General features: G+C 38.5%; 3 protein-coding genes across 3 annotated transcripts; 2 read left to right on the forward strand and 1 right to left on the reverse strand.

Moving 5' to 3' along the window:
• The first annotated feature begins 812 nt into the window (after positions 1-812).
• Positions 813-4,791, forward strand: LOC145911042 (uncharacterized). Its single transcript, XM_082998280.1, has 9 exons — positions 813-955; positions 1,658-1,813; positions 2,100-2,219; positions 2,411-2,566; positions 2,712-2,828; positions 3,290-3,406; positions 3,462-3,632; positions 4,191-4,369; positions 4,539-4,791. Exons 1-9 carry the CDS (start codon positions 898-900, stop codon positions 4,674-4,676), a joined length of 1,212 nt encoding a protein of 403 aa, XP_082854406.1. The 5' UTR covers positions 813-897; the 3' UTR covers positions 4,677-4,791.
• A 3,585-nt stretch (positions 4,792-8,376) lies between these two features.
• Positions 8,377-12,395, forward strand: LOC145895612 (uncharacterized). Its single transcript, XM_082984446.1, has 9 exons — positions 8,377-8,434; positions 9,112-9,267; positions 9,558-9,677; positions 9,867-10,022; positions 10,168-10,284; positions 10,793-10,909; positions 10,965-11,135; positions 11,704-11,882; positions 12,061-12,395. The coding sequence occupies exons 1-9, from the start codon at positions 8,377-8,379 to the stop codon at positions 12,196-12,198; spliced, it is 1,212 nt and encodes a 403-aa protein (XP_082840572.1). The 3' UTR covers positions 12,199-12,395.
• Positions 12,396-17,353: 4,958 nt separating this feature from the next.
• LOC145895710 (uncharacterized) lies at positions 17,354-21,143 on the reverse strand. Its single transcript, XM_082984527.1, has 9 exons — positions 21,068-21,143; positions 20,225-20,380; positions 19,830-19,949; positions 19,485-19,640; positions 19,224-19,340; positions 18,648-18,764; positions 18,417-18,587; positions 17,670-17,848; positions 17,354-17,491 (listed from the first exon to the last, which is right to left on the reverse strand). Exons 1-9 carry the CDS (start codon positions 21,123-21,125, stop codon positions 17,354-17,356), a joined length of 1,212 nt encoding a protein of 403 aa, XP_082840653.1. The 5' UTR covers positions 21,126-21,143.
• Between the last annotated feature and the right edge of the window lie 6,836 nt (positions 21,144-27,979).

Below are 27,979 nucleotides of genomic sequence, written 5' to 3' on the forward strand. Positions count from 1 at the left end.
ACGCATCACTATAAGTAAGGATCACTGTTTCTGACTCCCATGTAAACATCTATGTTATAGGAAAGTTGTTTTTTGGTGCGGAAGCAAGGAGATTTCCAGCTGTGTTAGTATCCTGGCTGATAGGGGAGACCGGGGATAGCTCGGACGGTTTTGGGAAAATCGCTCATATTTTTTTTAAATTATGAACCACATTCCTAAATTTTATTTTGTTGTAAGTAGTAAAGCATTACTCAAAAAACAAAGGGTTTTTCGTTCGTTTTAGCTCACTAAAAATGTTCATTCAGCCAATTTTTTAAACAGGTGTCAAATGTCCGAAGTCACCCCGGTAGCGGGGTAACATCGGACGTGGCTGGGGATATCTCGGACAGCAAGTTTTAACAGACGTTTTTTTTGTTTATTTAACAAATAACTGAAATCAAACTTGGCGTAATATCAGCATTGGGGCATTAACCTTCCACATACAAATTGAAAAACTTGGTTTCACTGATAAATTGACTTTTTCGATTATAACATTTAAGCAGACATCATTTTATTCCAAAGTTCCTGTTAACGTTTGATGGAGACATAAAGCTTTTGTAATAGTGTCTTAACAACACCTAATTGTGACGTAAAATACCTGGTCCGAGGTATCCCCGTGTCCGAGGTATCCCCGGTCTCCCCTCTTTATCGAATATCGCGGAAGTGGTACGAACGCACGTACTATGGTGGCATGTAAGTGTACAGACTGTGGCGTGACCAACAATATTGCAGTCGCGGGAGCTTTTAGTCACGTAGGTTCTAATTTAGTTCCTCTTTTGTGATGCAGTAAGATTTTAGGTGTTCGTTTGGTTTGAAGGCAGATTAACACATGAGGAAAAAGTTTCAGTGGAGCACAACCCGTTTGTTTGTTGCTGCAATATGTGGAAAGAGGTGTTGATATGTTTAATGCTCGTTCACATCAACCTCGCAATGCAAGGTAAAGTAATTATAGCCATGGCACTGTTATGTATGTTTTATGCTTCCTATACCATCTATTGTTTGATATGTTCATGTGGTAATCTAGCGCAGGGCATCCCAAACTATTTACTCGCGACCCCCTTTTAATCTGGTGAAATTTTGCCATGTTTGTTTGACAGCAATAATTGGATATTTTATTGCAATACGCAATTGTAACGAAATGACTGAAACATTCTTGGGAGTAGCGTACTTTACAAACATTATTTACTATTTCCATGTAGACAACTAAATGTGGTTCTTTGTGTGGGATTAAATCTTGGCAAACAAAAAATTACGGCGTCTAACTTGAGTGGGATATTGCACGATTACAATCTAGCAATGTAGGGTAGGTTATAAGCAGTGGTGGATTCAGCCTGTTCGCACCGTGTGAACCGGTTCTAGGTTCTTGGAATTTAATGACCTACGTGAACCGGTTGTTAACAACAAAAAGTGTAGGCCCATGTTTCACTTCGAACATTGTAATCCCGCGGTTACTATGACATGCTGCTAGTGAGAGAACCGGTTGCTGAAATACTTGAATCCCACCACTTAATTCTTATAAGGCAAAAACTACAAAGCTGTGGTGTATGTTAGGTCATTCGAAGGGTGGCAGGCTTACGTAATTGATTTACAATAGGTAAGTAGGCAAGCAGGAAGTAAGCTAACAAAGATTTATTCCTAGTTACGTGCGACACCAACTTCTCGCAACTTAACCACTCAATCACAGCCGTAATTTGTCCACCGAAATGTTGGACGCAGTCCTCAGATCTGTGTGGAAGTGGAGTTTATTCCAGAGGGCGAATATGCCTGGCTGCGATGCAAGATCAACGCATTGATGGTATCCTGTTTTCTTGTTTATTCAATCACAGAATTACAAAATCTTGTCATTTCGATCAAACATGTAACAACAGTGACATTCGAAGTTAGTAACCTAATTGCATCGAACAAAACAAAAGTGTTTACTGCAGCTTTAGTGACTATGAGGAGTTTCCGAAAAATTCCTGAAAAACTGGATGTAATTTGAGATTATTGTTACAACTGAGTTACAACTTTCCATGTATACCTATGCCTGGTTAATTTTTTTTTCAATATGGAACCAAATAGTTTCAGCTCTTTTATTTCAGATTCAGGAGGTCCAGTAACAATCTACAAGACAGATAATGCTGGAAAATATGTCGGAGCAAGGAAAGACGGAGTTATGAGCAAAACGTGCGCTACGCACAGTACCGGATACTCTTTTGCCAGTACGCAAATAACAACATATATCTCTACCAAGAAACATTCCTATTCCCTATCGCCCTTCTGTTTACCCACTCCAACATCTCTATCACTTTTCGGCGAGCTGTAGGCTTGTTTTCTACACAACATGTTAAAGTTTTCGGTCATTTTTTTTGTACGAAAAAAACGAACATTTTTTTCTTGTTGACTTTTGCAGTGACTTGCTCTACGACTGGTGAAGCAGAGTTTCCTATTAGTCAAGTGATCTGTCCCTCTGGGTGCCATGGTTACGTCAAGTCATGCGGAACGAGCATGTATTACGTCAACAGCTCTGTTTGCGCGGCCGCAATAAAGGAAGGCTTATTATCAAACGGTGACATATTGGGCCATAAATTTAATCCTTTCGATTAGTTTTTTTTGCATTACAGAACAAAATAACTAAAGAACGTGCATGTTGTTACAGTTACATGTTATTTAGCGTTTTAAAGGTCGTTGTAACAAAAAAAACTTGTGCACAGGCAACGGTGGAGCCCTAAATTTCTACAAATACACAAACGGAACTAATGTCGATCTAGGGACATCAGCCAACTTTCCAAACCCTTGTAAGAAGGCCGGAACTTGGTTTACGTTTAAAGGCAAGTAAAGCCATATATTTATATATGTATGTACATATATCTTCATTACGCTTAATTGCGATACCGTGTTTGTTTTAACCAGTATAATCAGTTTAGGAACGAACAAGTCTCTCCGCTTAATTAAAACATAAATCTAAGTTAATATTTTGTGTCAGAAGGACAGTCGTGTTGAATGACATCATATCTTGCGCCAACATCAGCATAATATGTAAAATATTGTATGTATAACGGTAATCTTTCTCAAGGCTCGTAGGACCTGCTTAAAACCAGCAGGGTATGTATGCCTACAATAAAACCGTTAAGTCGATAAAAAGAAAGTCCTTCACGCAACAAGTATTTCAAGCATACATACTCTCGTTTAACCACACACAAAAGCCATCATAGAAATCACACGCAACCACTGGAGGCGTAAGAGATATGACGATAAACAAATATGTAACAAATGGAGAATTTGTTACCAGACTTGGACGAATGTTCTCTGACCAATCCCTGTAAAAACAACGGCAAATGCATCAACTTGTTGGCCGATTACGCGTGCGAATGCCCTCGGGGAACGACTGGGAAAGATTGCTCATCAGGTAACAGAGTAAGAATTTAGCGCAAAAAGCTTTATCAAAGATCTTTCTTGTTAAGTGTGCAATCGTTACCTTGGATTGAAGGACTGGAGTATTCCGGACAGCGCCCTGTCAGCATCTTCTAAATTTGGAAGCTCCCCAGAACACGCGGCCAAATGGGGGAGACTTGACAATCCAGGAACGGCGACCACGACTAGAACAAACTTCGGTGGCTGGGCATCCAAATACCGTAGGTGGAACGCGTAAACCCATATATCGATATAGAATAGCCACGCCACGTGGTTTCATCATACGTTTACGTTGTTTAATTTAGCGGGATTAGACAACTTATTGCACGTCTCACAAAACCATGATACCATTAATATTTTTTAAAATTTCCGTATTTTGTTGCATATAAAATGTTTCTACAAAGCATAAATCTTCCATTGTTGCTTATGAACGACTAGTTTCTACGTCATAATCAGGAAATAACTAATTTTAACAAACAAGACAAGATCGTAGTGCATACTTCACATGTCTGTAGGCCTATATAAGAACCCCTCCCTAGAGACCAAAACTAAGGTTCGCTGCTTTTTAGGTTTAAAACCGAATAAATCTTTTATGAAGCCTGTGATTCCAACTCTGCATTTATCTTTTCAAGCCCAACCCATCTTTTCATTCATAGTTCGTTATAATCAGTGTTTTACACTCGCTGTCGCACTAACATTTAAAGTCTGAATCGGGGCCTATGTAAGTTTTTTTTGTAGCTCAATTTACGTCTGTACAACGGCGAAATCATATTCCGCAGAAAGAGCCGGTGAATGGATCCAAGTCGTCTTAAACACAACCACGTCGATAGGTGGCGTCGTAACACAAGGTCGTGGAGACGGCAGGGCTGCACAGTGGGTAACATCTTACAAAATCTCGTACATGGGACCTACAGACACAACGTGGAGGAACGTGACCGACAATCAAGGCGCAGACGTGGTAAGTCTGCTTGGTATAGGTTATCATAATGCTACATCGACGTGTTGTACATCTAATAAATAAAAGCAGTATTGTAGCGTCGATATTTGTCTTTTGAATTGCTTTTTTTGCACTGAATTGTACTAAAGTGACCGATGTATTGGTTTTAAATTGCAAGCGTATTCGACAGGTGTTTTCTGGAAATAACGACACACAAACTGCAGTGACCCAAATATTTCCACACGCGATTGAAGCTGACAAATTGCGTTTGGTGGTTTTGTCTTGGAAGTACAATATTTTTCTTCGCCACGAATATCTCACATGCTAAAACAAGCAACTACGTCTTTTTTCTTTCTTTGATTGTTTCCATAATAATATAAAGTTCTTTCTTAATGCCTTTCCTCTGTGCTGCGCAATACGTATGGGCCCTTGGCATTCGATCTTCGACCAAGTGAATATTTTTGTTTAAAAATCTTTGCAATAAACATTAGTTGTCAGGTTTGCAAAATTAGCTTAATTTATGTGAATTCGAACATTCAATAGTATTACATTCCAAATATGGCTTTACGTTACTTTGACATTTCGATTTCGCCTCTTTGTTGTTTTGTATATTTATTCACAGCAACTGAATGATATTGTGAGAAAATTAACATGTGTTTTTCGGAAACCACGACACTCAAAGTGCAGTTACCAATATGTTCCCACACGTGACTAAAGCTGTCGACAGATGGATTTATCTTGCAATAGAGCCACAATTTTCTTCCACAAAATACGTATCACAAAAGTCAAACTTACTGAAAGATTTTTTATTGCACTGATGGAACCAATTAGGTCGAAACGGTGTCCCTGACTGCAACTCACTAAAAACGTTAAAAAACTTTTAATAAGTTTGTGGTTTCAGATATGAGTCACGTCTGCGCAATTACGACAAGTCAAGCAAAGGTAGGCAGTACAAAATACCGCTGGAGCTAAACATACTTTGGTGACAATAATTTGACCTACGTCCATTAGAGACTCCGCAAGTAAGTAAGAAGTTCCACCGCCCTTTTGTAGCCATTTATTGATGTTACTCATGTTAGCTGTAAATTTCATGCAAGTTAGTAAATAAATTACCAATTTTCGATCTTCAGAAAGAAGTTTACCTTGTGTAAGAAAGAAAACTAATACAGCCAGAAATTCATGTTGTATTTTCGTTTCAAGATTTGTTTTTTTAGAAACAATTCTTTTGTTACAATGCTCAGATATCTGCCGATTGCAAACTTCCTTTTGCTTGTAATACTTTCACCAAACTATGGTCAGTCTTTTTGTCCAACCAAAACTTGTGAGACTCCATTTTCTGCACTGAACCACTCAATCTCAAAGCTGATATGTCCGCCTGACTGCTTAAAACAGCACTCTACGTTGTGTGGTGAAGGTGTCTACTCTGAAGGACCCATTTGTCTGGCGGCTATAAAGGAACAATTTATCGACGGTACAATGTTTAGAGTGGAATATTATTATTAGTTGCAATCGGCCATGATCTGGGAATTTTGTAAGAAAAGAATTGTTTCCAAAAAATATACCTTGAAACGAAAAGACAACATGAATTTCTGGCTGTATTCGTTTTCTAACACAAGGTAAACTTCTTTCTGAAGATCGGCAACTTGTAAGTTATTTAGTAACTTGCATGAAATTTATAGCTGACATGAGTCACATCGACAAATGACTGCAACATGCAGTGCAACTTCCTTCTTGCAACTTCTTACTTACTCCCAGAGTTGCCGGTGGACGTAGGTCACAAATTGATGACACACTACCTTTTCGCATTCACTTCCTTCTAATCATAATGCGCTAATTTACCTCAACCTCAGTCTCAACCTCAACGTGACTCCGACAGTCCAACGTGAGAAAAGTCTGGAAATGACGTCAGAACTACAAGATGTTTATCAAAAATTTTGCCACGCATAAAACCTTTATGTAAACTAACAGTGGGCTACAACATTATTTCATGTCGAAATACCATGCGGTTTTATCATGTTGGTTTATCAACGGATAAAGCTTTTCCCCTTTGTTTTCAAGCTTTTCCCCTTTGTTTTAAAGCGAATTGATTGTAATGTTATTTTGATTAATGTTTTGACGGCAACTGACTTACCGTTAAGCAAAATAGCAGCCAACTGAACAATTATATAATCACCTAATCAGCGGGTTTCCACTGACAACAGCGACCACAGAGCGTTTTTTTTTATTTGCAGTTCAGGCAATTTACTGTGGTTTCTGACTTTCAGGTCACGTTACTAGGCAAATAACATTCATAGATCGAAAATAACTCACTTAACAACAAATTTTGAGCACGTTTATTGTTTGTTAAACCGCTCGGCATTTGTCACAGCCGTAGGAAATCGCCTTAGGAAGCCGAGTGACAAGTGAAACGTCGGTGAATAATAGTTACACGTTTATTTGTGCCGGAGGAACAGATTAATTAAAATGCACTTGCTTTGGTTTGGTTGGTTACAACTTTAAATTGAGAGCGTGGCCTTCTTTGCCAAACGCGGTGCATTGCATACTGTTTGTCGCGTACAGTTTACTAAACATTAGTTACACCATGCTTAATTGACTGAATTGCCGGAAATTCACCAAAACCGTAGCGGATTACTTTATGCAGGCAAGAGCTGTTTTGATTGAGGGAAAAGCTTAACGCCATCGACATGAAATATGTCGTTGTGATGCATCTACAGTTAGATGTTCCCTACATACTTCAGTGAATTGCAAAATCTTGAGGTACCTGAGGGCAGAAAAGCCGCATTCGGATCCTGTGCTGGGGATTGAAGACCTCTGTTAGAAATTAACGAAAGACAAGTTTCTGTCACCAGTGGTGGAAAGTTTAAGATTCCATTCATATTTTGTTGATTAGTACAGCACTCTAGCCGATACCTTTCTATAAAACTAGGCGAAATACTTTACCAATAACGTAGCAATTGTCTACTCGTTTGAATGTACCAACTTTTTAAGTAAAATATTCCAATGGCGCCTTATCTCAGTCTACGCATCACTAAGTAAGGATCACTGTTTCTGACACCCATGTAAACATCTACGTTATAATAAAGTTGTTTTTTGGTGCGGAAGCAAGGAGATTTTCAGTTGTGTTAGTATCCTGGCTGGTATTTATCGATTATAGTTGAAAGTAGTATGAATGCACAAACCATGGTGGCATGTATGAGTACAGACTGTGGCGTGACCAACAATATTGGAGTCGCTGGAGCCTTTAGTCACATGGGTTCTAATTTAGTTCCTCTTTTGTGATGCAGTAAGATTTTAGGTGTTTGTTTGGTTTAAAGGCAGATTAACACTTGAGGAAAAAATTTCAGTGGAGCACAACCCGTTTGTTTGTTGCTGCAATATGTGGAAAGAAGTGTCGATGTGTTTAATGCTCGTTCACATCAACCTCACAATGCAAGGTAAAGTAATTATAGCCACGGCACTGTTATGTATGTTTTATTCTTCCTATACCATGTATAAGTGTTTGATACGTTAATGCGGTAATCTAGCGCAGGGCATCCCAAACTATTTACTCGCAACAGGCATTTGTAACGAAAGGACCGAAACTTTCTTCGTACTTTACAAACAGTATTTACTATTTCCATGTAGACAAATAAATGTGGTTCTTTGTGTGGGATTAAATCTTGGCAAACAAAAAATTACGGCGCTTAACTTGAGTGGGATATTGCACGAAGACAATCTCGCCATGTAGGGTAGGTTATAAGCAGAGGTGGATTCAGCCTCTTTGCACCGTGCGAACCGGTTCTAGGTTCTTGGAATTTAATGGCCTACGTGAACCGGTTGTTAACAACAAAAAGCTTAGGAGTAAGTAAGCAAGCAGGAAGTAACCTGACAAAGATTTATATTGGGGTCGCTGGAGCTTTTAGTCACATGGGTTCTAATTTAGTTCCTCTTTTGTGATGAAGATTTTAGGTGTTCGTTTGGTTTAAAGGCAGATTTAAACGTGGGGAAAAGTGTCACTGGAGCACAACCCGTTTGTTTGTTGCTGCAATATGTGGAAAGAAGTGTCGATATGTTTAATGCTCGTTCACATCAACCTCGCAATGCAAGGTAAAGTAATTATGGCCATGGCACTGTTATGTATGTTTTATGCTTCCTATACCATGTAGTGTTTGATATGTTCATGTGGTAATCTAGCGCAGGGCATCCCAAGCTATTTACTCGCGACCCCCTTTCATTCTGGTGAAATTTTGCCATGTTTGTTTGACAGCAATAATTGAATATTTTACTCGCAACAGGCAATTGTAACGAAAGGACTGAAACTTTCTTGGGAGTACGTTCTAAACATTATACTATTTTCATGTAGACAACTAATTGTGGTTCTTTGTGCGGCATTGAATCTTGGCAATCAAAAAAATATGGCGCTTAACTTGTGTAAAATATTTCACGACGACAATCTCGCAATGTAGGGTAGGTTATAAGCAGCGTTGGATTCAGCCTGTTCGCACCGTGTGAACCGGTTCTAGGTTCTTGGAATTTAATGGTTGTTAACAACAAAAAGTGTAGGCCCATGTTTCACTTCGAACATTGTAATCCCGCGGTTACTATGACATGCTGCTTGTGAGAGAACCGGTTGCTAAAATACTAAAATCCCACCACTTGTTATAAAGCAAAACTACAAAGCTGTGGTGCATGTTAGGTCATTCGAAGAGTGGCAGGCTTACGTAATTGATTTACAATAGGTAAGTAGGCAAGCAGGAAGTAAGCTGACAAAGATTTATTCCTAGTTACGTGCGACACCAAATTCTCGCAACTTAACCACTCAATCACAACCGTAATTTGTCCACCGAAATGTTGGACGCAGTCCTCAGATCTGTGTGGAAGTGGAGTTTATTCCAGTGGGCGAATATGCCTGGCTGCGATGCAAGATCAACGCATTGATGGTACCCTGTTTTCTTGTTTATTCAATCATAAAATTAAAAACCTTGTCATTTCGATCAAACATGTAACAACAGTGACATTCGAAGTTAGTAACCTAATTGCATCGAACAAAACAAAAGTGTTTTCTGCAGCTTTAGTGACTATGAGGAGTTTCCGAAAAATTCCTGAAAAACTGGATGCAATTTGAGATTATTGTTACAACTGAGTTACAACTTTCCATGTATACAACTGGCCCATGCATGGTTATTTTTTTTCAATATGGAACCAAATAGTTTCAGCTCTTTCATTTCAGATTCAGGAGGTCCAGTAACAATCTACAAGACAGATAATGCTGGAAAATATGTCGGAGCAAGAAAAGACGGAGTTATGAGCAAAACGTGCGCTACGCACAGTACCGGATACTCTTTTGACAGTACGCAAATAACAACATATATCTCTACCAAGAAACATTCCTATTCCCTATAGGCCTTCTGTTTACTCATTCCAACATCTCTATCACTTTTTGGCGAGCTGTAGGCTTGTTTTCTACATAACATGTTAAAGTTTTCGGTCATTTTTTTGTTCGAAAAAACGGACATTTTTTTCTTGTTGACTTTTGCAGTGACTTGTTCTGCGACTGGTGAAGCAGAGTTTCCTATTAGTCAAGTGATCTGTCCCTCTGGGTGCCATGGTTACGTCAAGTCATGCGGAACGAGCATGTATTACGTCAACAGCTCTGTGTGCGCGGCCGCAATAAAGGAAGGCTTATTATTAAACGGTGACATATTGGGCCATAAATTTAATCCTTTCGATTAGTTTTTTTTGCATTACAGAACAAAATAACTAAAGAACGTGCATGTTGTTACAGTTACAAGTTATTTAGCGTTTTAAAGGTCGTTGTAACAAAAAAAACTTGTGCACAGGCAACGGTGGAGCCCTTAATTTCTACAAATACACAAACGGAGCTAATGTCGATGTAGGGACGGCAGCCAACTTTCCAAACCCTTGTAAGAAGGCCGGAACTTGGTTTACGTTTAAAGGCAAGTAAAGCCATATATTTATATATGTATGTACATATATCTTCATTACGCTTAATTGCGATACCGTGTTTGTTTTAACCAGTATAATCAGTTTAGGAACGAACAAGTCTCTCCGCTTAATTAAAACATAAATCTAAGTTAGTTTTTGTGTCAGAAGGACAGTTGTGTTGAATGACATCATATCTTGCGCCAACAGCAGCATAATATGTGAAATAATGTATGCATAGCGTTCATCTATCAACAGCAGCATAATATGTGAAATAATGTATGCATAGCGTTCATCTATCTTAAGGTTCGTAGGACCTGCTTGAAACCAGCAGGGTATGTATGACTACAATAAAACCGTTAAGTCGATAAAAAGTAAGTCCTTCACGCAACAAGTATTTCAAGCATACATACTCTCGTTTAACCACACACAAAAGCCACCATAGAAATCACACGCAACCACTGGAGGCGTAAGAGATATGACGATAAACAAATATGTAACAAATGGAGAATTTGTTACCAGACTTGGACGAATGTTCTCTGACCAATCCCTGTAAAAACAACGGCAAATGCATCAACTTGTTGGCCGATTACGCGTGCGAATGCCCTCGGGGAACGACTGGGAAAGATTGCTCATCAGGTAACAGAGTAAGAATTTAGCGCAAAAAGCTTTATCAAAGATCTTTCTTGTTAAGTGTGCAATCGTTACCTTGGATTGAAGGACTGGAGTATTCCGGACAGCGCCCTGTCAGCATCTTCTAAATATGGAAGCGCCTCAAAACACTTGGCCAAATGGGGGAGACTTGACAATCCAGGAACGACGACCACGACTAGAACAAACTTCGGTGGCTGGGCATCCAAGTTCCGTAGGTGGAACGCGTAAACCCATATATCGATATAGAACAGCCACGCCACGTGGTTTCATCATACGTTTACGTTGTTTAATTTAGCGGGATTAGACAACTTATTGCACGTCTCACAAAACCATGATATCATTAATATTTTTTAAAATTTCCGTATTTTGTTGCATATAAAATGTTTCTATAAAGCATAAATCTTCCATTGTTGCTTATTAACGACTAGTTTTTACGTTATAATCGGGCAATAACTAATTTTAACAAACAAGACATGGATCGTAGTGCATACTTCACATGTCTGTAGGCCTATATAAGAACCCCTCCCTGAAAACCAAAACTAAGAAGAACTCGCTTCGCTGCTTTTTAGGTTTAAAACCGAATAAATCTTTTATGAAGCCTGTGATTCCAACTCTGTATTTATCTTTTCAAGCCCAACCCATCTTTTCATTCATAGTTCGTTATAATCAGTGTTTTACACTCGCTGTCGCACTAACATTTAAAGTCTGAATCGGGGCCTATGTAAGTTTTTTTTGTAGCTCAATTTACGTCTGTACAACGGCGAAATCATATTCCGCAGAAAGAGCCGGTGAATGGATCCAAGTCGTCTTAAACACAACCACGTCGATAGATGGCGTCATAACACAAGGTCGTGGAGACGGCAGGATTGCACAGTGGGTAACATCTTACAAAATCTCGTACATGGGACCTACAGACACAACGTGGAGGAACGTGGCCGACAAGCAAGGCGCAGACGTGGTAAGCATACTTGGTATAAGTTATCATAGTGCTACATCGACGTGGTGTCTATCTAATAGAAAAATGTTGCCAAAGCAGTATTGTAGCGTCGACATTTGTCTTTTGCATTGCTTTTTTTGCACTGAATTGTACAAAAGTGACCGATGTATTGGTTTCAAATTGCAAGCGTGTTTGACAGGTGTTTTCTGGAAATAAAGACACACAAACTGCAGTGACCCAAATATTTCCACACGCGATTGAAGCTGTAAAATTGCGTCTGGTGGTTTTGTCTTGGAAGAACAATATTTTTCTTCGCCACGAATATCTCACATGCTAAAACAAGCATTGGTAATAAATTCAAAAGGAGAAGACAATTTTATTTTGATGTAAATTTGTTAAAACTACATCTTTTTGCTTTCTTTGATTGTTTCCATAATAATATAAAGTTCTTTCTTAATGCATTTCCTCTGTGCTGCGCAATACGTATGGGCGCTTGGCATTTGATCTTCGACCAAGTGAATATTTTTGTTTAAAAATCTGTGTAAGGACATTAGTTGTCAGGTTTGCAAAATTAGGTTAATTTATATGAATTCGAACATTCAATAGTATTACATTTCAAATATGGCTTTAAGTTGCTTTGACATTTCGATTTCGCCTCATAGCTGTTTTCTATAATAAAATGCAGGTGGGTTGAGTAGATTTTGGGCAGGAGAAAAAAGTTGGGCCTTTACCTAATATGGGAGTCATATATCTCCACATGGTTGCACATAGCTTTACATAGTTGCACATAGCTTTACATAGTTGCACATAGCTTTACATAGTTGCACATAGCTTTACATAGTTGCACATAGCTTCACATAGTTGCACATAGCTTTACATAGTTGCACATAGCTTTACATAGTTGCACATAGCTTCACATAGTTGCACATAGCTTCACATAGTTGCACATAGAGCACATAGTTGCACGAGCACATTTTAGAAGGACCGCATGTTAACGTTAGTGTACGCCTTTGGATTTGATTTTTACATGTTTTCTGCTCCAATTGCATATTTATTCAGAGCAACTGAATGACATTGTGAGAAGATTAACATGTGTTTTTTGGAAACCACGACCCTCAAAGTGCAGTCACCACTATGTTCCCACACGTGACTAAAGCTATCGACAGCTGGATTTATCTTGCAATAGAGCCACAATTTTCTTCCCCAAAATACGTGTCGCAAACGTCAAACTTACTGAAAGATTTTTCATTGCACTGATGGAACCAATTAGGTCGAACCAGTGTCCCTGACTGCAACTCACTAAAAACGTTAAAAAACGTTTAATCAGTTTATGGTTTCAGATATGAGTCACGTCTTCGCAATTACGACAAGTCAAGCAAAGGTAAACAGTACAAAATAGCGCTGGAGGTAAATACACTTTGTTGAAAATAATTCGTGACTTACTTTCATCAGAGACTCTGCAAGTAATAAGAAGTTGCACAGCCTGTTGTAGCAATTTGTCGATGTTACCCATGACAGCTATAAATGTCATGCAAGTTACTAAATAACTTACAAATTGCAGATCTTCAGAAAGAAGTTTACCTTATGTTAGAAAGAAAACGAATACAGCCAGAAATTCATGTTGTATTTTCGTTTCAAGATTTGTTTTTTTAGAAACAATTCTTTTGTTACAATGCTCAGATATCTGCCGATTGCAAACTTCCTTTTGCTTGTAATACTTTCACCAAACTATGGTCAGTCTTTAATTCAGTGGAGCTTTCGCACACAACCAGCATTGGAATACCTGAAGTGTAATTGTTGATTATATTTATACAAGTTGTAAAATCAAAATTAAGTGCTATTATATCAAACCGTCAGTTTTACTTTCAAATTATGTTAGATTTGCACTTAGGTGGGTGACAAGCATAGTGCTGAAGAAAAACTGAAACAAAACTATGTATGTATCATTGGTTGTCAAAAAAGATTTTCACATTTACGTTCTTGTTAGACATCAGTTCTATGATTAGCTTTACAACGGCGCATTGTCGCGGTGTGTGTTGAGGATCATAATGTTTATTACAGTACAACATTATTCGATCATTTTCAACATTATTTCCCTAAAGGCTATAGTCATGCATTGGTTCGGACACTAGTACCTTGGTCACAATTGGTTCCAGTGAATAGTTATGTGCAAATACACGAGTAACCTCCCAGGAGGTCAACGCAAGTTTCATTGTTATGGCAGGGGTTACCAAAACTGCAGGCATTTATATCTGAAAATACTGGGCTACTAAATCACATCGTCAGACGTATCTTGCACATTGTCAAATTTTGCGATACGTTTCTAGAATTGCATTTCAAGGAAATTGACGTTTACCTGAAAACGTAAACAATGAGCTTGCTGTGCACTTATTCACAACTGAATCACGTTCAATGTTAATGTTGCTTCCATTTGTATACTTGTACATCGTTACAAGCCCATCTTTACCTGTTAGTACAAACATGGTGAAAGAAACTTGTTAGAGAAGAGCAGCGATCACCCAAAATCACTGTGAGATTCTCAAAAACTTTTACCTGACACACGACATCAACTTTCAAAGCGGTTTCAACCAAAAAACTTGACAAAGAGTAAATGTATGACACATTTTGAAACTTACCAGAAATTAGCCCAGCTTTTCATGCAGCAGCACATATCGAACTATTAACATGATAAGCGTTGGTTCCGCATGGGAAAATTTGACTTTGACATCCAAGTGGACAGTTGACCTTCGTGATGGGATACTGAGTGTTTCCGTCAGTCCAACAACTTACTGAAATCACAAAAAATTTCAAACAACTCCACTTCACATAAATTGACTTTAATTAGAGTAGGTCTGCTCAGTAACTGTACAAAAGGAACATTTTTACTTCTTAAACAATATTATCACGAAAAATAGAAACATTGGATGTTTTTTAACATTCTAAAAAACCGAACGCTACAGCAAATAATTTATTCGTTGGCTAATACGTACCTTGGTCACAATTGGTTCCAGTGAATAGTTGTGTGCAAATGCATGAGTAACCACCCAGGAGGTCAACGCAAGTTCCATTGTTATGACAGGGGTTACCAAAAGTGCAGGCGTTTATATCTGAAAATACTGTGCTACTAAATCACATCGTCAAACGTATCTTGCACATTGCCAAATTTTGCTATACGTTTCTAGAATTGCCCATGAAATAAATTGAAGCTTACCTGAAAACGTAAACAACGAGCTTGCTGTGCACTCATTTACCAACGAATCACGTTCAATGTAAACGTTGCTTTCATTTGTATACTTGTACATCGTTACAAGCCCACCTTTACCTACACAAACATAGTTAAAGAAACTTGTTAAAGAAGAGCAGCGATCACCCAAAATCAACATGAGTTTTGAACAACTTTTACCTGAAACACGACATCAACTTTCAAAGCGGTTTCAACCAAATACCTTGACTTGGCCAAAGAGGAAATGTATGATACATTTTGAAACTTACCAGAAATTAGTCCAGCTTTTGATGCAGCAGCACATATCGAACTATTAACATGATAAGCGTTGGTTCCGCATGGGAAAATTCGACCTTGACATCCAGGTGGACAGTTGACCTTCGTGATGGGATACTGAGTGTTTCCGTCGGTCGAACAACTTACTGGAATCAAAACAAATTTAAAACAACTGTACTTCACATAAATTGACATTACTTACTTTCAAATGAGTAGGACTGCTCAGCAACTACACAGGACGAATTGCTGGTCACACCGTTTTGTACACTTCCGACCATATGCGCGTTGTTTGTTGTTTTGAACACTTCAATTAACCCACCTGACGCTGCAAACGATGAATTAAAGCAACTACTAGCATCAAGAATGAACATCCTACATATTTTACAACTAATAATATTACACTATAAACATCGACCGTCGATAAATTGTTCCTTTATAGCCGCCAGACAAATGGGTCCTTCAGAGTAGACACCTTCACCACACAACGTAGAGTGTTCCTTCAAGCAGTCAGGCGGACATATCAGCTTTGAGATTGAGTGGTTTAGTGCAGAAAACGGAGTCTCACAAGTTATTGTTGGACAAAAAGACTGACCATAGTTTGGTGAAAGTATTACAAGCAAAAGGAAGTTTGCAATCGGCAGATATCTGAGCATTGTAACAAAAGAATTGTTTCTAAAAAACAAATCTTGAAACGAAAATACAACATGAATTTCTGGCTGTATTCGTTTTCTTTCTAACATAAGGTAAACTTCTTTCTGAAGATCTGCAATTTGTAAGTTATTTAGTAACTTGCATGACATTTATAGCTGTCATGGGTAACATCGACAAATTGCTGCAATATGCAGTGCAACTTCTTATTACTTGCAGAGTCTCTGATGAAAGTAAGTCACGAATTATTTTCAACAAAGTGTATTTACTTCCAGCGCTATTTTGTACTGTTTACCTTTGCTTGACTTGTCGTAATTGCGAAGACGTGACTCATATCTGAAACCATAAACTGATTAAACGTTTTTTAACGTTTTTAGTGAGTTGCAGTCAGGGACACTGGTTCGACCTAATTGGTTCAATCAGTGCAATGAAAAATCTTTCAGTAAGTTTGACGTTTGCGACACGTATTTTGGGGAAGAAAATTGTGGCTCTATTGCAACATAAATCCAGCTGTCGATAGCTTTAGTCACGTGTGGGTGGTGTGAACATAGTGGTGACTGCACTTTGAGGGTCGTGGTTTCCAAAAAACACATGTTAATCTTCTCACAATGTCATTCAGTTGCTCTGAATAAATATGTAATTGGAGCAGAAAACATGTAAAAATCAAATCCAAAGACGTACACTAACGTTAACATGCGGTCCTTCTAAAATGTGCTCGTGCAACTATGTGCTCTATGTGCAACTATGTGAAGCTATGTGCAACTATGTGAAGCTATGTGCAACTATGTGAAGCTATGTGCAACTATGTAAAGCTATGTGCAACTATGTGCTCTATGTGCAACTATGTAAAGCTATGTGCAACTATGTAAAGCTATGTGCAACTATGTGAAGCTATGTGCAACTATGTAAAGCTATGTGCAACCATGTGGAGATATATGACTCCCATATTAGATAAAGGCCCAACTTTTTTCTCCTGCCCAAAATCTACTCAACCCACCTGCATTTTATTATAGAAAACAGCTATGAGGCGAAATCGAAATGTCAAAGTAACTTAAAGCCATATTTGAAATGTAATACTATTGAATGTTCGAATTCATATAAATTAAGCTAATTTTGCATACCTGACAACTAATGTCCTTACACAGATTTTTAAACAAAAATATTCACTTGGTCGAAGATCAAATGCCAAGCGCCCATACGTATTGCGCAGCACAGAGGAAATGCATTAAGAAAGAACTTTATATTATTATGGAAACAATCAAAGAAAGCAAAAAGATGTAGTTTTAACAAATTTACATCAAAATAAAATTGTCTTCTCCTTTTGAATTTATTACCAATGCTTGTTTTAGCATGTGAGATATTCGTGGCGAAGAAAAATATTGTTCTTCCAAGACAAAACCACCAGACGCAATTTTACAGCTTCAATCGCGTGTGGAAATATTTGGGTCACTGCAGTTTGTGTGTCTTTATTTCCAGAAAACACCTGTCAAACACGCTTGCAATTTGAAACCAATACATCGGTCACTTTTGTACAATTCAGTGCAAAAAAAGCAATGCAAAAGACAAATGTCGACGCTACAATACTGCTTTGGCAACATTTTTCTATTAGATAGACACCACGTCGATGTAGCACTATGATAACTTATACCAAGTATGCTTACCACGTCTGCGCCTTGCTTGTCGGCCACGTTCCTCCACGTTGTGTCTGTAGGTCCCATGTACGAGATTTTGTAAGATGTTACCCACTGTGCAGCCCTGCCGTCTCCACGACCTTGTGTTATGACGCCATCTATCGACGTGGTTGTGTTTAAGACGACTTGGATCCATTCACCGGCTCTTTCTGCGGAATATGATTTCGCCGTTGTACAGACGTAAATTGAGCTACAAAAAAAACTTACATAGGCCCCGATTCAGACTTTAAATGTTAGTGCGGCAGCGAGTGTAAAACACTGATTATAACGAACTATGAATGAAAAGATGGGTTGGGCTTGAAAAGATAAATGCAGAGTTGGAATCACAGGCTTCATAAAAGATTTATTCGGTTTTAAACCTAAAAAGCAGCGAAGCGAGTTCTTCTTAGTTTTGGTTTTCAGGGAGGGGTTCTTATATAGGCCTACAGACATGTGAAGTATGCACTACGATCCATGTCTTGTTTGTTAAAATTAGTTATTGCCCGATTATAACGTAAAAACTAGTCGTTTATAAGCAACAATGGAAGATTTATGCTTTATAGAAACATTTTATATGCAACAAAATACGGAAATTTTAAAAAATATTAATGATATCATGGTTTTGTGTGACGTGCAATAAGTTGTCTAATCCCGCTAAATTAAACAACGTAAACGTATGATGAAACCACGTGGCGTGGCTATTCTATATCGATATATGAGTTTACGCGTTCCACCTACGGAAATTGGATGCCCAGCCACCGAAGTTTGTTCTAGTCGTGGTCGTCGTTCCTGGATTGTCAAGTCTCCCCCATTTGGCCGCGTGTTTTGGGGAGTTTCCATATTTAGAAGATGCTGACAGGGCGCTGTCCGGAATACTCCAGTCCTTCAATCCAAGGTAACGATTGCACACTTAACAAGAAAGATCGGTCCTTTGATGAAGCTTTTTGCGCTAAATTCTTACTCTGTTACCTGATGAGCAATCTTTCCCAGTCGTTCCCCGAGGGCATTGGCACGCGTAATCGGCCAACAAGTTGATGCAATTGCCGTTGTTTTTACAGGGATTGGTCAGAGAACATTCGTCCAAGTCTGATAACAAATTCTCCATTTGTTACACTTTTTTGTCGTCATATCTCTTACGCCTCCAGAGGTTGCGTGTGATTTCTATGGTGGCTTTTGTGTGTGGTTAAACGAGAGTATGTATGCTTGAAATACTTGTTGCGTGAAGGACTTACTTTTTATCGACTTAACGGTTTTATTGTAGGCATACCCTACTGGTTTCAAGCACGTCCTACGAGCCTTTCACGAGAAAGATTACCGTTATACATACATTATTTCACATATTATGCTGCTGTTGGCGCAAGGTATGATTTCATTCAACACAACTGTCCTTCTGACACAAAATATTAACTTAGATTTATGTTTTAATTAAGCGGAGAGACTTGTTCGTTCCTAAACTGATTATACTGGTTAAAACAAACACGGTATCGCAATTAAGCGTAATGAAGATATATGTACATACATATATAAATATATGGCTTTACTTGCCTTTAAACGTAAACCAAGTTCCGGCCTTCTTACAAGGGTTTGGAAAGTTGGATGCTGTCCCTACATCGACATTAGCTCCGTTTGTGTATTTGTAGAAATTTAGGGCTCCACCGTTGCCTGCGCGCAAGGTTTTTTTGTTACAACGACCTTTAAAACGCTAAATGACATGTTACTGTAACAACATGAACGTTCTTTAGTTATTTTGTTCTGTAATGCAAAAAAACTAATCGAAAGGATTAAATTTATGGCCCAATATGTCACCGTTTAATAATAAGCCTTCCTTTATTGCGGCCGCGCACACAGAGCTGTTGACGTAATACATGCTCGTTCCGCATGACTTGACGTAACCATGGCACCCAGAGGGACAGATCACTTGACTAATAGGAAACTCTGCTTCACCAGTCGTAGAACAAGTCACTGCAAAAGTCAACAAGAAAAAAATGTCCGTTTTTTCGTACAAAAAAATGACCGAAAACTTTAACATGTTATGTAGAAAACAAGCCTACAGCTCGCGAAAAAGTGATAGAGATGTTGGAGTGGGTAAACAGAAGGGCGATAGGGAATAGGAATGTTTCTTGGTAGAGATATATGTTGTTATTTGCGTACTGGCAAAAGAGTATCCGATACTGTGCGTAGCGCACGTTTTGCTCATAACTCCGTCTTTCCTTGCTCCGACATATTTTCCAGCATTATCTGTCTTGTATATTGTTACTGGACCTCCTGAATCTGAAATGAAAGAGCTGAAACTATTTGGTTCCATATTGAAAAAGTCAATTGTATACATGGAAAGTTGTAACTCAGTTGTAACAATAATCTCAAATTGCATCCAGTTTTTCAGGAATTTTTCGGAAACTCCTCATAGTCACTAAAGCTGCAGTAAACACTTTTGTTTTGTTCAATGCAATCAGATTACTAACTTCGAATGTCACTGTTGTTACATGTTTGACCGAAATAAAAAGATTTTGTAATTCTATGATTGAATAAACAAGAAAACAGGGTACCATCAATGCGTTGATCTTGCATCGCAGCCAGGCATATTCGCCCTCTGGAATAAACTCCACTTCCACACAGATCTGAGGACTGCGTCCAACATTTCGGTGGACAAATTACGGTTGTGATTGAGTGGTTAAGTTGCGAGAAGTTGGTGTCGCACGTAACTAGGAATAAATCTTTGTCAGCTTACTTCCTGCTTGCCTACTTACCTATTGTAAATCAATTACGTAAGCCTGCCACTCTTCGAATGACCTAACATACACCACAGCTTTGTAGTTTTTGCCTTATAAGAATTAAGTGGTGGGATTCAAGTATTTCAGCAACCGGTTCTCTCACTAGCAGCATGTCATAGTAACCGCGGGATTACAATGTTCGAAGTGAAACATGGGCCTACACTTTTTGTTGTTAACAACCATTAAATTCCAAGAACCTAGAACCGGTTCACACGGTGCGAACAGGCTGAATCCACCGCTGCTTATAACCTACCCTACATTGCGAGATTGTCGTCGTGAAATATTTTACATTTTACAAGTTAAGCGCCATATTTTTTTGATTGCCAAGATTCAATGCCGCACAAAGAACCACAATTAGTTGTCTACATGAAAATAGTATAATGTTTAGAACGTACTCCCAAGAAAGTTTCAGTCCTTTCGTTACAATTGCCTGTTGCGAGTAAAATATTCAATTATTGCTGTCAAACAAACATGGCAAAATTTCACCAGAATAAAATGGGGTCGCGAGTAAATAGCTTGGGATGCCCTACGCTAGATTACCACATGAACATATCAAACACTACATGGTATAGGAATCATAAAACATACATAACAGTGCCATGGCCATAATTACTTTACCTTGCATTGCGAGGTTGATGTGAACGAGCATTAAACATATCAACACCTCTTTCCACATATTGCAGCAATAAACAAACGGGTTGTGTTCCAGTGACACTTTTCCCCACGTTTAAATCTGCCTTTAAACCAAACGAACACCTAAAATCTTACTGCATCACAAAAGAGGAACTAAATTAGAACCCATGTGACTAAAGGCTCCAGCAACTCCAATATTGTTGGTCACGCCACAGTCTGTACTCATACATGCCACCATGGTTTGTGCATTCATACTACTTTCGACTATAATCGATAAATACCAGCCAGGATACTAACACAGCTGGAAATCTCCTTGCTTCCGCACCAAAAAACAACTTTATTATAACGTAGATGTTTACATGGGTGTCAGAAACAGTGATCCTTACTTAGTGATGCGTAGACTGAGATGAGGCGCCATTGGAATGTTTTCGTTAAAAAGTTGGTACATTTAAACGAGTAGACAATTGCTACGTTATTGGTAAAGTATTTCGCCTAGTTTTGTAGAAAGGTATCGGCTAGAGTGCTGTACTAATCAACAAAATATGAATGGAATCTTAAACTTTCCACCACTGGTGACAGAAACTTGTCTTTCGTTAATTTCTAACAGAGGTCTTCAATCCCCAGCACAGGATCCGAATGCGGCTTTTCTGCCCTCAGGTACCTCAAGATTTTGCAATTCACTGAAGTATGTAGGGAACATCTAACTGTAGATGCATCACAACGACATATTTCATGTCGATGGCGTTAAGCTTTTCCCTCAATCAAAACAGCTCTTGCCTGCATAAAGTAATCCGCTACGGTTTTGGTGAATTTCCGGCAATTCAGTCAATTAAGCATGGTGTAACTAATGTTTAGTAAACTGTACGCTACAAACAGTATGCAATGCACCGCGTTTGGCAAAGAAGGCCACGCTCTCAATTTAAAGTTGTGACCAACCAAACCAAAGCAAGTGCATTTTAATTAATCTGTTCCTCCGGCACAAATAAACGTGTAACTATTATTCACCGACGTTTCACTTGTCACTCGGCTTCCTAAGGCGATTTCCTACGGCTGTGACAAATGCCGAGCGGTTTAACAAACAATAAACGTGCTCAAAATTTGTTGTTAAGTGAGTTATTTTCGATCTATGAATGTTATTTGCCTAGTAACGTGACCTGAAAGTCAGAAACCACAATAAATTGCCTGAACTGCAAATAAAAAAAAAGAAAACGAATACAGCCAGAAATTCATGTTGTCTTTTCGTTTCAAGGTTTGTTTTTTGGAAACAATTCTTTTCTTACAAAATGCCCAGATCATGGCCGATTGCAAATTTTCTTTTGCTTGGAATACTTTCACCACACTATGGCCAGTCTTTTTGTCCAACAATAACTTGTGAGACTCCGTTTTCTGCACTGAACCACTCAATCTCAAAGCTGATATGTCCGCCTGACTGCCTGAAGGAACACTCTACGTTGTGTGGTGAAGGTGTCTACTCTGAAGGACCCATTTGTCTGGCGGCTATAAAGGAACAATTTATCGACGGTACAATGTTAAGAGTGTAATATTATTAGTTGTAAAAAATGTAGGATGTTTATTCTTGATGCTAGTAGTTGCTTTAATTCATCGCATTCATCGTTCGCAGCGTCAGGTGGGTTAATTGAAGTGTTCAAAACGACAAACAACCCGCATATGTTCGAAAGTGTACTAAACGGTGTGACCAGCAGTTCGTCCTGTGTAGTTGCTGAGCAGTCCTACTCATTTGAATGTAAGTAATGTCAATTTATGTGAAGTATAGTTGTTTTAAATTTCTTTTGACTCCAGTAAGTTGTTCGACCGATGGAAACACTCAGTATCCAATCACAGAGGTCAACTGTTCACCTGGATGTCAAGGTCAAATTTACCCATGCGGAACCAACGCTTATCATGTTAATAGTTCAATATGTGCCGCTGCATCAAAAGCTGGACCAATTTCTGGTAAGTTTTAAAATGTATCATACATTTACTCTTTGCCCAAGTCAAGTTATTTGGTTGAAACCGCTTTTAAAGTTGATGTCGTTTGTTTTTGTAAAAGTTTTTGAGAATCTCATAGTGATTTTTGGTGATCGCTGCTCTTCTTCAACAAGTTTCTTGTGCTAACAGGTAAAGGTTGGCTTGTAACGATGTACAAGTATACAAATGGAAGCAACATTAACATTGAACGTGATACGGTGGTGAATGAGTGCACAGCAAGCTCGTTGTTTACGTTTTCAGGTAAACGTCAATTTCCTTTATGTGCAATTCTAGAAACGTCTCGCAAAATTTGATAATCGGCAAGATACGTTTGACGATGTGATTTAGTAGCCCAGTATTTTCAGATATAAACGCTTGCAGTTTTGGTAACCCCTGCCATAACAATGGAACTTGCGTTGACCTCCTGGGAGGTTACTCGTGCATTTGCACACAACTATTCACTGGAACTAATTGTGACCAAGGTACTAGTGTCCGAACCAATGCATGACTTTAATCTTTAGGAAATAATGTTGAAAATTATCGTATAATGTTGTACTGTAATAAACATTATGATCCTCAACACACACCGCGACAATGCGCCGTTGTAAAGCTTTTCATAGAACGTATGTCTAACGAGAGCGTAATCTTTTTTGACAACCAATCATACATACATAGTTTTGTTTTAGTTTTTCTTCAGCATTATGCTTGTCAGCCACCTAAGTGCAAATCTAACATAATTTGAAAGTAAAACTGACGGTTTGATATAATAACACTTAATTTTGATTTTATAACTTGTATAAATATAATCAACAATTACACTTCAGGTATTCCAGTGATAGTTGTGTGCGAAAGCTCCACTGAATTAATCCAGTGCCAAGAAGATCGTACAATCGCGGTGGTTGATGGATTTTACGGCAGAAATTACAACACCACGTAAGCACTGTTACCATGAAACTAATGTTGATTGCTTGGTTGGAGAATGAAACATGGAACAGCAATCCTTTAGAAATGTTCTTTGTCTCTCACAGATGTCCAAGCCCCTCCATTTCGACGGTAAACTGCTTTGCAAGTGGGTCACTCAATCGTCTAAAATCAACTTGTGACGGTCGAAATTCCTGCACTATTCTTGCCAACAACACCATTTTCACTGATCCTTGTTATGGAACCTTCAAATACGTTAAAATGTATTACAAATGCGTTTAGCAACCGACGAAGCAAATTTTACAAACTTCTTGAGGGCCTGGACGAACTATTGAATGTATCGCTTTGCTGTGACACAATGGTGCGCAACATATGGAAAACCGTTTTTCTGTGAAATAGTTGAACTTTAATAACGATGTAGGCCTAAATGCACTCATTGCTTGTTTTACCACATGTACTTCACTGTTATGTGTAAATACATCACCATGGATATGAGAATCTGCGATTTGAAGCAGTGCTTTATGTAGATTAGCACCTATAGAAAGAGGAACTAAATATAAACGCGGAACTAGCGGAGCCGAGTACGAGCGAGCGACAGTGCATGTTTTGACATTTCAGTTTCCAGGGTGGCAACAACGGTATTGTCAGTTTGTTAGCAATTGCTTAGCGCTGCTGTGGTTCGTCTCCTGCAGTCTGTACCAACATAATTATACCTAAGATATGATCTTTGTCTGCAAAATCACCGCAAGATCGAATAATCTTTGCCATAGTCGTTAGCTGGAATGATTTTCTTCTGTCACCAATTGGAATTAGGTCTGATAGACCGAGATATTATGTTTTGTCTGTGCTTTAGTTACTTGTAGCTGGGTTTCGGAACGAGGATATGCTCATCGCTATTGGCAATTAGGGGTCTCAGCTGTAGACTCAAATGCGTGCATTACTATAATAGGACACAAAAGAGAATGTTATGATTGATAGAAAGGGGGAACGCAGACAACTTCCTCCTTGTAGTTGAATGAACGCCGATCGAACAAAACGGATGTTTTATTTCTTGCAGGGGCAAAAGTGAGTTCACCCTGGTGTCTTTCGTCGAAGAATTATTGAAGCAGTTTTGTTGAAAATTCAACAGAAAATATTTGTATAGTAATTAGCGTTGACGTCATTACATATTTTGCGCAGCTTCTTTGTGCTGTCACAAATAACATACGGCAATTGTTGTTGTAATTAGTGAATTGCGTTGGTTTTTGTTCTGGGTCGCAGCAGGTCAAATTTTGAAAGTTTGAATGCAAATGGTAAAATCAAAATTTTGACGCACGCGGGGCAGCAGGTGGTTGGTTTAAGGTCTATCCGTAAAGCAGAATTGGGAAGTGACTGTCGATGCGCCAATATATAATTAATGACCCACGCATTTACCAGAAAAAAAGGCGAATAGTGAAAAAGGGATTTTGCAAACTTGAATTTAACATACCTCCAAGAATAATTGCGTGCAGCGGTGTTTTTTTATTTTCTTGTGTTTGTATTTTTCTATGGTTTCCACCTGACAGATATCAGTGAAGATTAACTAATTGCGAATTGTGTTTTTTTAGTATGAGATACATTACACTGCTTCTCCAAAAGCAATTAGGCTAAGGTTACAGTCGGTGTTAGATCAACCATTGAGCAAACCAGGTCCAGACCAACTAAACAACCAGAAAGCATTTGGGAGGTCAAACTGTCAACAACTACTCTTTCGTTTTAAAATTTGTCACAAGTTTGGTCTCTTGACTAATTTTTCGCTTTTTTCATTATTGGGGTGCGCAGTGTATTTCCGGGCCATTGTTACACTTTGCCTTTGGACCTGCGGTGCCTTACATCAGCAACGGCTGCAGTTGCATCCATTTACTCCACCCGCACCCCGGGAAAGACCTAATTAATCAAGGGGATGGGCCGTTTATATGTGTTAAAGTGGAAACAAACTGAATGAATGCAAACGTCAGAAAAGAACAGGTTTCCAAATAAGTTACAGCAATTGGTGCCTTTAGTGAAATTTTGTAAAGGATTTGTCAAAGAAAATTAATATTAGGCTTTATACTGCAATTGATTACGTAGAAGAGTTTCTGACGTCAACAACATTTGCGATACTATTTCTTGTCGATTCAGAAACAGAAAACACTTCACTTACATGTGCAGGTACTGAAATGTGTATTTATGTGGTTTATTCTGCTCTGTTGTAAGCGTGAAGATTGGAGAACTTGTTGCAATGACAGTTAAATCGAAGTGGAATCTTGTTTTCGTATTACTTGGATTTTTTCCACCATTCAACCAAGCCTTGTGTCCAACTGTAACGTGTGACACGGAGTTTTCTGCACTGAATTATTCCATCACACAAGTCATATGTCCTACTAACTGCTGGAAGCAACACTCTACGTTGTGTGGTGTCGGTGTCTACTCTGCGGGCCCAGTTTGCCTCGCAGCTATGCAGGAACAGCTGATTGATGGTAAGTTGGACGGAGCAATTTACCGTAAACCTGGGATGCACAACACAGAGCACGCGTGCCAAGTTGTTAGTTCAAAAATGGCACGCCTACTATTTTTGACAACTTGTTGGAAAATATATTCGAAAGTTTGTCCTTAATAAATATTGGTTCAGATCAAACTATATCTTCCTTTGCCAACATGTTGCCTAAACAAGTCATACATTTATATCATATATAATTTGGGATGGGACAAGTTAGAGTATACAACAACTATGGCATGCGTAACCGTTTGAGCTTGGCATCCTTTTCGTGGACAGTAAGGTTTGATATGCTTATACACTTACCAATGTATGCTTGTACACATACCAATGTATGCTTATACACATATTAATGTATGCTTATACACATACCAATGTATGCTTATACACATATCAATGTATGCTTATACACATATCAATGTATGCTTTAACACATACCAATACATATGCTTATACACATACCAATGCGAATAATCTTCTTGTACGGAAATTACAGTATCAGGTGGATTAGTCCATGTGTATAAAACGTTGAACAGTTCACATGTGGTTGAAAGCACTCGGAATGGGGTCACCAGTCAGTCATGTGCACGTCGTGACCGACACTATTCCTTTAAGAGTAAGAGACGTACGATGTATTATAACTTGGATTTGTCCAAATTTTTCAAATCTTTTTTCGTTTGAAGTGACTTGCTCAACAGACGGCGACACTCAGTATCCCATCACAGAGGTCAACTGTCCACCTGGATGTCAAGGTCAAACTTATCCATGCGGAACCAACGCCTATCACGTGAATAGTTCAGTTTGTGCTGCCGCCAGACAATCTGGACTTAAATCACGAAGTATGTTTGGACTCAGTTAACACAAACGAGATAAACAAAATTTCCTACGACTAACTTAAAGAAGATTCATTTGTCAAGAAATGTTTTATTATCATTATTTGCTCAGTTTGTGTGACACCATCATTCCCAAGATATTGACATACGTAGAGCAAAGTTACTTTTTAATTACTTTGTTACAGGTCGTGTAACCGTATACAAGTACACGAACGGAAGCAACATTTACATCGCAAACTCCACGAATGAGTGCTCAGCAAGATCATGGTATGTTTTCTCAGGTAAACGCATATTCACTTGATTCACTCCATAAAATGTTTCAACAACTCAAAAATTACCTTTGCAACCCATTTAATTTTCAGATATAAATGCGTGCAGTTATGGTAATCCCTGTCAAAACCAAGGAACTTGCGTTGATCTTCTGGGCGGCTACGCGTGTATTTGCTCTAAACGATTCACAGGCGCCTTGTGTGAACAAGGTGATGGGTTTTAAACGAAAAAGTTCAGATAAAAGCAATATATGTATTACTTGATACGAAAATTTGTTTATTCAAATTTGTAAGTTGGATTTTAGATTTAATTGATTAACACTTTTGTGCAACACACTAGAATTAGTTATCCTGTAATTGAATAACCAAAATATAAATAAACATTAAATCAAATCAACGTCAGTATGTACAA

The sequence above is a fragment of the Ascidia mentula genome, chromosome 1, assembly GCF_947561715.1.
Source record: "Ascidia mentula chromosome 1, kaAscMent1.1, whole genome shotgun sequence".
Taxonomy (NCBI): domain Eukaryota; kingdom Metazoa; phylum Chordata; class Ascidiacea; order Phlebobranchia; family Ascidiidae; genus Ascidia; species Ascidia mentula.

Excerpts from the sequence above, each read along its gene's own strand:
- LOC145911042 (XM_082998280.1), top strand. The coding sequence starts at position 898 with ATGTGGAAAGAGGTGTTGATATGTTTAATGCTCGTTCACATCAACCTC. Across the intron at positions 1,814-2,099 it reads GCAAGATCAACGCATTGATG|ATTCAGGAGGTCCAGTAACA; the intron begins GTATCCTGTTTT and ends CTTTTATTTCAG. Across the intron at positions 3,633-4,190 it reads TGGCTGGGCATCCAAATACC|AAAGAGCCGGTGAATGGATC; the intron begins GTAGGTGGAACG and ends CATATTCCGCAG.
- LOC145895612 (XM_082984446.1), top strand. The coding sequence starts at position 8,377 with ATGTGGAAAGAAGTGTCGATATGTTTAATGCTCGTTCACATCAACCTC. Across the intron at positions 8,435-9,111 it reads CATCAACCTCGCAATGCAAG|TTACGTGCGACACCAAATTC; the intron begins GTAAAGTAATTA and ends ATTTATTCCTAG. Across the intron at positions 11,136-11,703 it reads TGGCTGGGCATCCAAGTTCC|AAAGAGCCGGTGAATGGATC; the intron begins GTAGGTGGAACG and ends CATATTCCGCAG.
- LOC145895710 (XM_082984527.1), bottom strand. The coding sequence starts at position 21,125 with ATGTGGAAAGAGGTGTTGATATGTTTAATGCTCGTTCACATCAACCTC. Across the intron at positions 20,381-21,067 it reads CATCAACCTCGCAATGCAAG|TTACGTGCGACACCAACTTC; the intron begins GTAAAGTAATTA and ends ATTTATTCCTAG. Across the intron at positions 17,849-18,416 it reads TGGCTGGGCATCCAATTTCC|AAAGAGCCGGTGAATGGATC; the intron begins GTAGGTGGAACG and ends CATATTCCGCAG.